Genomic DNA, 14,453 nt, shown 5'->3' on the forward strand with positions numbered 1-14,453 from the left:
ATAAGATCAAACCATCTAATTAACTTAACTCATTAACTTAGCTGCTTGAAGAGGTGTCTCCATCCCTCTATGGTTCCTCCCCATGCACATACACTTTCATCTGACTACACAGGGAGCTGACATCCTAATTCAATGCCTAAACTCAAATTCAAAAGGTGACCGGTGTCCAAACTGAAGACAATGAAGGCCACTGTGAGATCCTGAGCTTTTTCTCTTTGCTCCCCAGCTTCTTCTTTGATTTCCCCTGCTTGGCTGGGAAGACAAAGGAGGCAAGCGTATAACCCTATAGTTATACTGGCATGCAATTTCAGTAATAGCGAAAACTGCATACCAGAAAACACCAAAAAAATTAGGAATAGTTTTCTTCCCCCCATAGATTCTACAGGTCTGCTGATTCACAAACTACACTGCTTTAACAATCTCAAAGAAACTACATCTGCATTAGATGAAATATTTCTTGCTGACAAGTAGTGTCGGCAGCAGGCAAGTTCAGCAGCAGTTCAGCTGCATACCATTCAGCTGACAAGGACAGGCAGCACTCAGCCCCTTCCAGAAAACTATGTTCAAAACCTGCCTGGAGAGCAGGAAATGCTGCTGGACACTTCTCTTCTAAACTAAATTAGGGTTAAACCCACTACTGATGCTGACAGTTGACAACGGGAGACATTTTTCTGATGCACAGCAAGAGAGAAAAAGCATCTCCATTGTCACCTTGAAGATAGATATTGCCTGCAAAATAACACAGAGATCCAGCAGCTAAACAACCGCGTGCCCAAACCTTCAATATCAGCTTAAGTAAAAGGCAAATTCTAACACAGAGTAACAGAATTAAAAACACACTGTAGATCCTTCTGAATCCCTGAATCTGAAATCTAGATTAACTATACAGTTACTGACAGGTGGGGAAAACCTAGGGCAAAGGGAAGCTTTGATACAAGGCAACGGTAAATGAATTACCAACATGCAAATGCTGGTTATTTTGGAAGTATGGCAAGTACTGCCATAGGAAGGTTTTTTGTGGGTTTATGTACTGTTTTTAGACTATCTGCATCTGTTCTCCCCCAAAAACTCAGCTGAAACAAATATGGAAGAAAGGCAGTACATGAAATCAAACAGACAACAGCAAAGCGTTGCTGTTGCATCAGTTTCAAAACAATCAGTCAAATATAGTAAAGAACTATTGCTATCAGTCACGTGGACAGGAGTATCTCTCTTGCATTACCAACATCCAACCAAGTTTAATCAAGCCTATTTAAAATCAGTGAAAAAAAGGCCAAGAATGAGGCCAAATGGGAAAACAATGTGTATTTGTACACCTTACTTCTGACTTTCCAAACAGAAACTGAGCAATTCAGCTTTCCTGCAACTCCGTACACTAAAGCAGATACTAAAGGATCTGTCAGATACTTTCTTTTTCAAAAAGAGATGAAATGATGACTCGGGTGTCCATCACTTGCAGTCAGTACTAGATATTAATTCCTCATGTTCCCAAAGTACGGAACTCCATTCAAGCGTAAACCTCAGACTTACGCTATTTAAGTGTGTTTATCCCCTGCAGCCATTTACGCCTTTCATCCTATTTCTATTTAATTGTCAAAAATACTTACAATTTCTACACAAAAGATACCAGTGACACTGAGTAATGACTTTTCTTTATGAAAACTAGTAATAAATTTGGAAAAAGTAGAGGTTGACTATTATGCAGATTTCACAAAAGAAGACTGAAAGAAAAAAACCAGTTCTGTACGTAATCTTTTCGGTGCTGACGTTAACGTTAACAAGGTAACGTTACCTGTTTCAATTTAATCGTCTATGGAGATAAAATTTAGCTTTTCTTTTAAGGCCAACCTCTTATTTTGGTTCAGTCATTTAGTGAGGCCAAATCACAAAATAAGCCTTTTTTGACAACATGGTATTTCAGATCTTTTACCAATACATGCAAAATCTATATAGACACATGTATTAGAGTTAATAGTCTTAATTACTATATTTCTGTACACTTTGCAGAGTACTAATAGCTTAACACTTTCTTAATATAACAAGTACACACGCAAGTAACACAGATATTGGGAGATCAGATAAATCACTACAGGGGTACAGGTTCCACAGGCTATCTTGTCTCTTGTATGGAATTTACACTGAAAAAATTACTAACCTTGTAGGTAAATATAAACCAGTTTTAAAACTTCCAAATATCTGCACCTGAAACACAAGAACAGGATACATGAAAACAAATTTTCAGTCTTCAGAAGACAAACAAGTTCTATTAAGTTGCTTGTAAAGGCTGGTTATTGCTACCCTCCATTGGTGGATTTTGGTATTGCTAACAGGCACATTCTGAACAGAAGTACTCTCTTCTGTTAAAGTATTTACATCTTCAGTGTAGTATAAATGGCTAATCTTCATTGTTACTATCCACAAAACATTAACAACTTTGACTTTTCTATTACAAAACGTTCTTTGTAATGTAAAAACTTTCACCATGACCAAATCTGGCAAAAACCCATAAACCAAAAGATTTTAAAGCACTTAAGAATGATAGAACATAAAGAAACCCAGTATCAGTTCACTTTATTTTTTGCTTTCATATCTCAAAGTATACCCCTCAGTTTTTAAACACATTTTCTAAGTTTAATATATTTCTGTTGCTTTGCATACTTTCAATAACAAAATTAAATCACAATCCATTTTTTTTCTGAATTACAGAGCAAGTAGCACAACTCTGTTTATTCCTGCTTAAACAACAAACAAAAGAAGTTTCAGAAAGTTTCACATCCCACAGATTTAGTTTATCATGCTGGATTTTTACTAGCACTGGAAGTTTAAATTATCAGGTTTCCATTGTAAGCTGTCCGAAACCACGTTCTCATTAACTTAGCCAAGCCTTGCAGGGAGGTCGGACTCATGCACCACGTCTCAAAGGGGGACTGGTGAGACTTCAAAGTAAGAGTATCTACACATTTGGACTAATTTTCAACCAGTCTTCTGATGTGTTTCCTGGAGCCACCTTACAGACTAGCGTATTCTGCTTTAATGAGTCCCATACACTAGCTTGATTGCCACCTATTTGTATGTCACTTTCCATGTTTTTCCGCTTTGGGATAAGAAAAAGGGGGGAGACCGGAAAAGATGATGTTTTGCAAGTAAGGGTCTTGATACTTTAGTAGACTAAGAAGCAGTATGAATGCTTCCTCTTGATTATTTTGTATCACTTCACTCTTTTTACCCCCTCACCCCGACCCCCAACAAAAAGCACATGCTGGCAGTAAATTTAATGTTGAAAGTTCATAGCTTCTCAAACTAGAAAAGACTGCAAGAGACGCCACAGAACTAGCATCAATATTGTCCTACATCTTGACAAAGGCGTAAGGGCATCACAAAGCTAAGAATGTAATAATAATAGTTATTACTATTTTTAATCCAGGATAGTAATAAAAGCATCCTCTGTGAAACTGGGTTCAGTCAAACACGGATTTATTTGGCCACCAAAAATGTCTGAGAAACAACCACTGATGGGTTTGGAAAAACATAAATGTGTTTTCATATTATCAAACAAAATAGTCTGTTCAGCTGAACAGCAGAGAGTGCCTTTATTGAATAAACAACCCTGAAAGTATTCATAAACTTACTGATACAACATATATGACCTTTACCAAAAGGAATGAGACAACATCTGCTGTTTTATAATAATTCAGTGTTTCTCATACTCCAAATTATTGTACAAGAAACCCACACCCAGACTTCAATCCCTCTCTCATCAAATCTGGAAAGATGGAAGAGTGAGGAAATTGCAACAGAAATTTTAAAGGATTTTGATTTACTATCAAACCAGAATTTAAACTGTTGAAGCTCTGTAGCCATGTACATATTTAAAGCATCCCAAATATAGGACACTATTATGACTTGAGAGACATGAGCATTAGTTTTTGCAGTGTGCCAACACTGCCAATTATGTTTTTATTCTATGTGGACACAGATATGTATTTGCATTCGTAAGGTAACTCAAAACTTCACAGTACTGTAATGGACTCCTCCTACTCTTGTATGTTATTGTTACTACTTATCCCACATTTCTGCGAACTTGTTCATATTAAATTCCAAAGTTCCTGAAGGAGCTTTAATTACGGTATGTTTCCAAATATGTCCTCACTATGTGCAACAGAACTTGGAAACCCATAAAAGCTTGGAAAGTCCTTGCTACCAAAATCTCTCCATCAAAACAAAACAAAACAATCTATCCGTAGCCAATTTAAATTTCCCTTTCTTCTACATCATTAAGTAGAATCTTCTGAAGTTTGTGACACTAAATAGAGTTCATCTTTCTACTTCCGTTCCCAATCATAGTATTTTCATAACTGAAGCGTGTGAAGTATGCAACGTTACCTCTTTTCAGATCTACGAGCCACATAATACTCAGACACGAAGCTGAGGACATTATGACAAATGTATCCTAAATCCCACTGTATAAGTACTTATTTGTTCAATAGTCAAATTTTCATATTCAATTAGTCAAAAAACTTTGTCTTAAAATGCTTTCGTTTAATGTTTTGCGTTGTTCAGTTTCAGTGTAATTAAAGCCTTTCTTAGGGTCAGAGTCTTGCTGATGCCAAGAACAGTTCTCACTTACTAGGAATGTTTCCTTCTAAGCACATTCCCTTGAGTAAGAGAGCAAATGACACAATTGCTAACTTCTATAAATAAAGTAACAGTTTAGGATACCTAGTTTTACCCCCGTCCATCTGCTTTTTCAGCCTTTTCCTAAGTGGAACAGGAAAAAAAAAAGTATGTGCACAGACACATTCCACACACTCTCTATACATTTAGATTGATGAAGCCTGACTTTCCTTTTCTTGGTATCTGATTTTTATAGAGTGTGTCTTACCTACGTGTTCAGTGAAAAACTACAAACTGAATGTGTATGTTTAACTTACAAGTTTATTTTAGCTGGATTTGCTGCATCTATGACTCAAAATGAACAGCTTAAACATTAACTTATCGCTTTACACTACAGCTAAAGCTGAGGACATTGGACCAGATAACACTCCACCTTCTCAGAGCATGCACTCAAAACTTAAATCTTACAAGTAGCTAAACCAACACAAATTTCCAAAAGGTTAGTGATTAACTCAAACGACTGAAAAATTACAACAAAAGACTGTCAAAGTTGAACACAGTGGAGTTCAGCAGTTCAGTTCCCAAGCAGATCTGTAAAGTAAGTATTAGAAAAATAACATTACAGTAATTTCCAGATTATAACTTGGAGTGCTATTGTCACTGTTCAGCTCCCTTCTAGTCTCCAGAAAACAGAAGGGCATACAAGAGGAGAATTCTTCCTCAACATTAACAACAGCAGACAAAATGCAGAGTTAGGCTTTGAAGAGCAGTTACTGACCTGAGAAAAAGGAACTGGCATGTTCTTGCTCTCTAACATTTTCAAGAACAGTGAGGAAAGACGGTCACGGCAGTTTTAACTGGCCCTAACTGGACAGTGAACTCCAGTTTTCAGCTGCACGGTGTGCGCTTCCTCTCAGTCACGTTACAGCTAAGCCCAGTGGTCAGCTGTCACTCTGTCACTTGTGGTAGGGCTTGTAATTTGCTTCCCCTTCTTAAACGGATTGTGGTTACAAAAAACAGTTTCAGTAGCTTAAAGAAAGACTATTTTCTCATGGCCCCGAAGTCATATATATATATATATATATATATAAAAATTATTTTTAATACAAAAGGCCAAGCTTTTACAGATCAAGTCTGTCCCACAAACAGAGTATCTCTGGAAGCACTAAGTTCTTGTGCCCCATTCAAAGTGTTAGTGGTAACAAAGAAAGATCCCCTGGTAATAAATCCATTCACGCCATTACACTAGTTAAGTCTGCAGCACACAAACTTGTCTAGGAAATAGTGGCACTTTCTCTAGGCTGAAGCAACCAGTTATTTTGGTGAAATCCCCTACTACGAGACCTTGGCAGGGTGCATACAGCAAGCACTGTTTCATACCCACACTGTTTCCTATACTATTGCCTGTCAGACTGGCAGCCCACTACCTCCTCTTGATTAGGGTTTACAACACTGTTTCACTGGGTTAGAGGAGAGCTATACAACACCTGTGAGATACGCTGAAGTCTCTTACACGGTTCCCTTGGAAAGGTTATTGGTTTTGCTCAAAGAGAAAATTACCAGACCCGTGTAGTACTGACTCTGTCAACTCCCTATAACTGTGCAAAGGCAGCTCTCACTGAGTGGAGAGTGCTCCTTCCATATTATGTGTCACCAATACGTTGTCCATAACAATACGAACCACCTTGAAAATGTGAGTATATTTTACACACAAAACCACACGTCACAAACTTATACAGAATTCATATTCTGTCATATTTTGCCAATTTCTAAAAACACATTCCAAAAAACAGGCTAAGAAGATCTGAAATGAACAGTGGGTTTAAGTCACTCAAGTCAAAACGCTACCTTTTACTGTGGCAGGATCAAAGAGTGTTCCTTATGCTAAAGATTCTGCTATCTGGATTTGGTTTGCTATTCTGGCTAACAAGTCCTTATTTTCAGCTACTGTTATCTACAGATAGATGACTACGGCTACAAATCTGCATTCTGGAAATGAACAGCATGTTAGTAGAGGGATAAAATTAAACTAGATTCAATTATGCTAAAAATCCAACTGTGTCCCCATAAAACCATCTTGAGTTGTAAAAGCAACTTCTCTGGCTTCTCTTTAATCCAACCTTTATTAAAAAAAGCATAGCTCTGCATAGGAGAAACTCTTGTTTCAACTGAATGAAGTACTACCAGAAACCCATCTTCAGTGGAAAGAGGCATTACAGATTTTAAGCACAATACACAGATCTACAGACTTGTTTGTTCCTGTACAAAAAAATGGCTCCTTTAAATTTCTAAGATATATCAGCTTAGTTTAACTGCCCATTAAAAACAGCATGGTCTACGTAATGTGGCATTGCTGGCATTCCACCTTAATAGACTTATTCAAGACCACAGGTCTTTGGACCAGAAGCCCTGCTACTAGTGAAGCTATGAGTTTCAGAAGATTTTTTTTTTTTTTTAACACAATACTTTACAAGCATGTATGGATGCCTGATATGTTCCCATTAATCTTAGTAAATAAATATTAGACTACATGTTGCCACACCTATGCCCTTTCTTTGACTACAGTAGGTCTAACTTGTCTTTGTTCCTACGTGTGATAGAAAATGTTGACCTGTATTATTCCAGAAATAAAGATCACCTCTCTCGTTTGACCAGAAATCCTTTTGTTTGTTTTTTTTGTTTTGTTTTGTTTTGTTTTTTTAATATGGAAAAATAAACAGTATTTTCATTATTCAATACTTCACAAAGTAAACAGGCACAAAACGTTACTTTTATATATTAACAAATAGAACTGTGTCCTACTCACATCTGCATTAGGCCAGAGCTCTTTTATAACGTTTTCTATCCTGTTCACCACTTCCATCCGCATTCTCTCCTCTTCAGGTCTGGGAGACATATACTTATAAAAGTCAATGATTTCTTCATGAAGACTAAGAAAGAAAAGAAAAAAAAAAAAAGAACAGAAAGTCAGGAAAAAACCCACAAGAGAATGAAATAGCAACTACTCCAATCAAACGTGCTTTTTAAGCTCCTAGTTACCTATTTAGTTAAGAGGCAGTTTAAGAGTAGCACGCAATCAAAAAAAAAAAAAAAATCCAGATTCACAACACTTAGTAACGTTTAGTTTCATGTTAGTTTCTTATGCCATAGGTCAATATTGCACCGCATTTGCTAAAGGTGTGGAAGCAAGCCTAAATCCAAGAGCCTTCAATTCACATTGAAAGTCACACTCTGTATTTTAATGCCAGTGCAACAGAAATGGTTCAGTCTTCAGCTACGAACGCAGCTGTAAGCTCCGAGTACACACTTCGCAAAAATTTAAACAGGAGGTTTTCAGCCAACGCTTCCTAGTCAGCCCCTTGGCACCAGCGAGGGAGTTTCAGGCATCAGTCTGTATTCAGTACCAAGCTTTTTAAAAAGTTGATAGTAATTGTGCCAGTACTAGAGCTAGAAAAACTGCTTCTTTTACTGCTTAGAGAAGATGCATAAACTAAATATGCACTCTCTCCCCATAACAAGAAAATAAGTAGCACACACAGAGCAGTGGTGGCTCAGAAGAATAAGTGATTGACAGACAGTTAACCCATCTATTTGACAGTTTACCATATTACATGTGCTTCTCACAGTCAGTAAGTTATGTTTAGACTGCCTATGATTAGAGCTGAAATAAAAGTGTCTTCATATAGTGCCACAAATTTCTATGCTTCTGTAATATCATAAACACATCATTGTCTTGACTAACAGCATATTTAAATAAAACAGACACAAGCCTTTAATTCCAGCCACAGAGTAGCTAAATTAATTTCATTTGTTTCCTGCAATGACCATTACAGTAATAGCTAGTTATTTTTAAAAAATATGTTGGTTCTAGTTACCAAGTACAACTGCATCTCTCCTTAAAGCTCTGAGGGACCATCAGAAGAGAGCAATTTATTAAGAGCAAGCCCTTAGATGAGATGTGGAATCTAATACTTCCCCACTGCACACACACTTAAATAAATCAAATGGTAATAACTGGAAGTTGTATACAGGTGTCAACAAAACAGATTAAAATATCTGAAAGTTGTATTTAACAGAGTCAGGGTAGGGACAGAACTCAAACCATCTGCATTATGTTCTCCAATACTGCAGCGTTATGAACAACACAAGCTTCTTTCTCTCAGAGACAGAGGAATGAAATATTTACATTACTTTTCACTGAGCATTTATTGGAATTTCCCCCCCACAGAGTTAGGGGAATAGTCAAAAAAGCCTAGGAACTTGTGGCGGCCATCACCACAGCCCTCTCCAGCTAATGCAAAGAGGAAAAACTCCTCTGACAGAGTTCCTCCACAGGGAGATCCAGACAGATACCCGATTTAGCCGTTCTAAATCAACCTTTGGAGAAGCTTCTCCTCCTTTGACACCTACAGAGGGAGCCTTACAAACGCTTAAACTAAAAACTAAAATAAAACACACACCCCCCAAAACACCTCCTGCAAAAATACAAGGTGCCATCTCCCTCCTCTCCCCCCTTACAGCCACACTGGCATCAAGCCCTATTCACACACATCATCTTAGGTACCACAAGGATGTTCTGCACAACGCAGCTGCAATATTCATACCCATAAATGCTGTTTTCAGCATTTATTTTGACATTGCTAGGAAATTTCTTACCTCCCCGTACAGCTGCTTTCTTGCTTTTCCTTGGAAGCTTACAACCTGAGGCCAACATGTACGTTCCAAACCACCACCGCCATCCCTTACACGGGCACTGACTCCTCTGCCTTCAGCTTTTCAGACATCTCCTGTTCTTCTATTCTTCACTGCCATTCAATGTGTTGGCACTTAAACCTTCTTACAGCTATCCTCCCATTGCAGGAACTGAATCCAGGTGAGAAGTATACAATAAAGGACAAGCTGAGCACTCCAGCAACCAAGTTCACTCTCCATCTCCACTGCCAGTCACACATACTGAATTGCTAATTTAATCTCCACATGCTTGACCATTAAGGTAGCATTCAAAAACAGAAGCAACAAGGAAAACAGGCAAAAACCGGATAATCAAACTCTAGAAAACACAAATTATTTTTCAACTGTAATTTGGTGAACCAGCTTATGGGAAGACCTGGGAGTCAGCCCAAGGCTTCCTATCACGTCTGGCAAACTCTCTACTTTCTTTGCGGGCTGCATTGTGGGGAACTGATCAAGCAACACAGCCCCGTTTCTGCCTCTGCTCCTCTGGACTAGCTGGAACAGACTGCTTACATCCACAAGGCACAAGATTTGCCTCAGAGCAATGTTTTTAGTAACGTAAGATTGAGTGCACGCATGCACTGCGTGCCATGAGGAGCGGCACCACGTTGTCTGAGGGCGCTTAATGGCACAAGATGTGCTGGGGTAATATCGAGGGACTGTCCCTGGGGAGAAATTCATGTATGGCACAGCACAAATCCATACTGCCCGTCATTACTGGGCCCAGCTGCTCCTGGGCTTTGCGGGAGTTAATTGTTCCCCTACCCCATAAGAGAACTTTGAAAGAACAAGGCAATCAGAAGCGAGGTCCCCAAAGTGCACAAAGGGCCAAGCCATATAGACACTGCAGTTCTCAGGGCACTTCTCTTTATTAACTCCACTGACAGTCTTAATCGAGGTAATTATATCAATTGGTGCATTCTTTAGAAGCACAGAAAAGAATGATGTGTTGTCAGAACCGGATGTATTTTTTTTTCTAAACATAAATAACATATGTCTGCATCTCTTTAAATGGGATCCTTCTTATTCTTTGGTTGTCATGCAAAGCTTTATGGCAAAACAAAAAATTAAGCAGCATGCAAACACACAGAAGCTTACATTACACATGCACTGAATGTTACTGAACAATGCAGATGTAGAAAAAACGAAATTTGAACTTTTTCAATGATAGAAGAAAGGCTTAAAAACTACTAGAGAAAGTTCCCATCAGCACACCAGTCGGAAATACTACAGACATATCTGTGTTTCATCTGCTGCAAGACTCCATGCTGCTAGGACCGCCTGTGCTGCGCAGAGCCACAGCACGCAGAGGGCAGGCAGAGCCATAAAAGCTCAGGACTACACCTGGAACCGTATTTCCCTGCCCAATAATGGCTGCTGCCAAGAAATAAGAGAATGATTAATTAAAGCCAAGACAAACAGAAGTAGCCACATGCAGATTTCAGAGCAGTACAACATGACTTAGAGGCGTGACTCCAATTAATGTGGAGTTAACTCAAGCAGTATTGAAAATTACAAGTCAAGGTTATTCACTGTGTTAATCAACACCTATTATCATCGCTGTTTTTCAAACAATTTGTTTGGATTAATGGAGACTGTTTACAAGAGTCTCTAGTGGACTTTTATATCTTTAGCCGAAATTAAGATCAAAGAGACCGAGGAGTTATTTTTGGCATCATAACAGTATTTTATTATTTAATGCCATTACATTCATTAGTTATTTTAGATAAAAGTCCTTAGAAGGAGACTTGTTTTTAGAAGGAAATTACACTGTAATAAACCTGATTTCACTATGGAGAGATATCTCATTTGGCTTTATGGTTATACTGAAGCACACCAACACCCAAGACCTACTTACGATGCATGGAGAGAGTTCTCTGCTATGCATAAGAGCATTAGTTTACTGGTTTTATTACAGTAAATAGCAGTAAACAAGTGGGTCTTTGTCCTGTACTTCAGGAAATCTTAACACGCGGGGAAAAGAAAAATAAAATAAGTCTCTTACACTTTCTCTGAGTATGTTTTAAAACAAAGCACTAGCTGCCATCACACCCTGTTTTCAAGCCTGCTAAGCTGATTCCGTCAGAATTTCATAGACAGAACAGAATTATAGAGAAGAGAAGCCACTAAATCTAGCAGATTATAGTGTCTGTTATGTTTACCTGACAGAGATAGTGATGTGGCATTAAAAAATACATTATGGCTGCAAAGTTGTAATCACAAGGACTTCCCCCTGTAACATCACTGAATAGCACCCCGAGGAACCCAAGTCTGCTAGACTCAAGCCGTTCAGGTGAAAAGCCGCAGCTTTTGTGCAGACGCAAGTACTATGGAACACAGTGCACTACATTTCTTTCTTAGCTTGATCACACCTTACTTTATTTTGTAGCATAACTTGTGAGCTCTAAATGTGCAACTCAGGATTCTCAAACTAGTTTACAAAGATCCAAGATGTTGTTATTCTGGAGTATGAATCTTACTGCACCTCTGGCAATCAATTAAAAAATAATAATGTACAAACAAAATGTTATTTCTGTTTTATATGCACAGCACACAGACAGATAGGTGGATAAGCGCATACACTTGACCGTACACTTCAGTTACCTGACACGTAAAGCAGTACAACTCGCTATTGCTCTAAGCCCAGAACTGGAACCAAGAGTGATACTGGGAGGCACGCCGCTTTGTGAAACGTAACTGCAGATACTGCTAGTTTCACTTCTCTGCGCTAGCCTGATGCAGAGTAAACGACCAGCCCACTGTGCTCACCGATTTCAGCAGGGCGGAGGAAGCCAGCCCGACACAACCAACGCCCAGCACTCGCCAGCCGCACCAGCGGCGGCCCCGGGTGGGACCATACCCCGGCCCTCCCTGCCCGCCCCCGGCAGCTGAGAAGCAGAGCACCGTCCTGCTAAGCAGAGCAGACAGCAGGATGAAGATAATTCTGACTGGTTTTGCTTAATCACGGGATAGCAGCTAAGTATTGCCTTTGCGTGCCAACATGCAGTATTATACTAACCAGAGTAATAAGTTTTAATTGAAAAATTTCCTCCTTTTGTCATTCTGGAATTGTGTTATACTTCCACTTTCCTCTGGCTCTTCTTCACTCTTCATTTCACAGGAGAAATTATGCAGGCATGCATGTTCTAATTTCTCTCATCAGGGTGTTACCCATAGCTTCTGCTCCAACTATTAAAAATGACGGGTTAAAAATTCTGCTCATCCATCCCAAAGAGCTTCCTCTGCCTTGGGCATATATATTCCTTTGCATAGGAAATGCTACTTGCAACATCACTGAAGATAATTTAAAACAATGGATATTAACCATGTGCAAAAAAAAAAATCATACAGTGCTCATGCACTACAACTTATTCTTTGGCAGGATTTTCTGGAGGAAGCTTCGTTTTCACAACGATGAAAATCTAAATTATTTAGAACCTCTGCAGACGGTGGGTAAAAGTAAGCAATGAACACAGAAGTGACTTTTGCCTTCCCAAACTCTATGCTTTAAGATGAATCACTTCCTATTTAAGAGTTTATTGATTTTATATCCACACTTGGATGGGATATTTGCAATGTACCCCCGTAGCACTAAATAAGCCTTTTGTATCTGACTTTTCTTTGGATGAATAATTCCTATAGGACAGTGTTTAGTTGCCCTTACCATTTTAAGTCTCATCTGGAGAAAAAAAAATAAAAATCAAAGGCAATAAAGAGAAATATTGTCGATTTCATGGTTATAATCGTCTTTGGGGAAGAATGTGAAAGAGGAACCTGAGGTATTTTAGCTTCTTGAAAGCATCAATACTTAAAGAGTCCTAACTGCAGGCAGAGGAAAGCTAGCATTGCACAGGAAGGAGAAGAGAGAATAACTTCAGTTTGAAGCTTCCCAAGGTGTTTTACTAAGAAAAAGATGGTACTGGTTTTGCAACTCTAGAAAAAAAAAGAATTATGGCAGGAAATTCTGATCCTTCAGAAGTTTCATGAACTAAACAAAGCTTTTCCCTCTCCCATCTGCGACGTACTTGGTCCTGAAGTGGTTTTGAACAAAACTGTAACTAAGATAAAGGAAAGACACAGGGAGCCCAATGCTCCCTCTCCTCTTCACATCTGTGTTTTTTTTTTTTTTTTATATTTATTTTAAAAGCAACATTGACACTCTACAAGATGGGGAATCCAACAGCTTCCCAAATTAACTTTCAATTTTAACATTAATCTCCCACGAGCTTAATAAAATAATTTCTAGATTACTATTACCATTTACCTATGTTGAATAACAAAGCAGGAGCAACAGCAGACACTGTAAAGATCACAAATTATTTTCCCACCTACAAACTCAAGCAAAACCAAACATTAGAGCGGTGAAGGGAACTGTAAATATGAAGCATCTGCTGAGGTTCTCTCCCTACCACGTGGGCCTCTGTAGCAGACAAATTCTTTTAATATTTGCTAGGTTTTAAACTACTGAAAAAACACGTAACTGCATCTGCAGGTGATTTAATAGGCAGTTAAGTTTCAAGGTGACTGATACATCAGACTTCATAAGAAACTAAAATTGTGCATAATAAAGCAAACAATTTTCAAAAGCCTCAGAGACTTTGACCATCACTTTTTATATCCTTAGTTACTGAACCATATCAATATATTGTAGGTCACATAGTAACCACATTTTGAGCCACATATGCTCTATGGGAGCTTTAAAATGAAATATCCCAAAGATGTCCGTATTAGTAACCTGACAAAACCAGGAAAGCTTAAGGAGCTGGGGTTTTGATATCACACACTTTTCTTCAGTTCGGTTCACCCGTTTGAAATACAGCTTCACAGACCATCTTTTCACAGTTTACCTAAAAACAGACATACAAAATAAACAGGTATTCCACTGCCATATGACTAAACATCACTAAAAATCAGGATATCTACTGTATAAACAGTTTCCTAAGATGCAAATAAAGAATTGCACTTAGCAGAGAGCTAGGCAAATGAGATTTATTTCTGTCCCCTTCCATTACAGCCTAGGTGTTTGTTACCACTCCCCGGCTTCCCAGCGACAAGGTCTGTTATAAAAGGATTACACAAGCCCTCCTAATCCACCTACGGCAAAG

At 38.6% G+C, this 14,453-nt stretch overlaps 1 protein-coding gene across 2 annotated transcripts in view; it reads right to left on the minus strand.

Moving 5' to 3' along the window:
* TENT4B (terminal nucleotidyltransferase 4B) overlaps positions 1-14,453 on the minus strand; it is a 43,004-nt gene that overhangs the window by 12,957 nt on the left and 15,594 nt on the right. For both annotated transcript variants that reach the window (XM_082320253.1, XM_082320252.1), the window contains exons 2-3: positions 7,421-7,544; positions 2,156-2,202 (exon numbers count right to left, since the gene is read on the minus strand). In XM_082320253.1, the coding sequence (XP_082176379.1) occupies positions 2,156-2,202; positions 7,421-7,544 (171 nt within the window). The remainder of the gene's footprint in view (positions 1-2,155; positions 2,203-7,420; positions 7,545-14,453) is intronic.

The sequence above is a fragment of the Platalea leucorodia genome (assembly GCF_965183815.1).
Source record: "Platalea leucorodia genome assembly, chromosome: 8".
In the NCBI taxonomy this organism is placed as follows: domain Eukaryota; kingdom Metazoa; phylum Chordata; class Aves; order Pelecaniformes; family Threskiornithidae; genus Platalea; species Platalea leucorodia.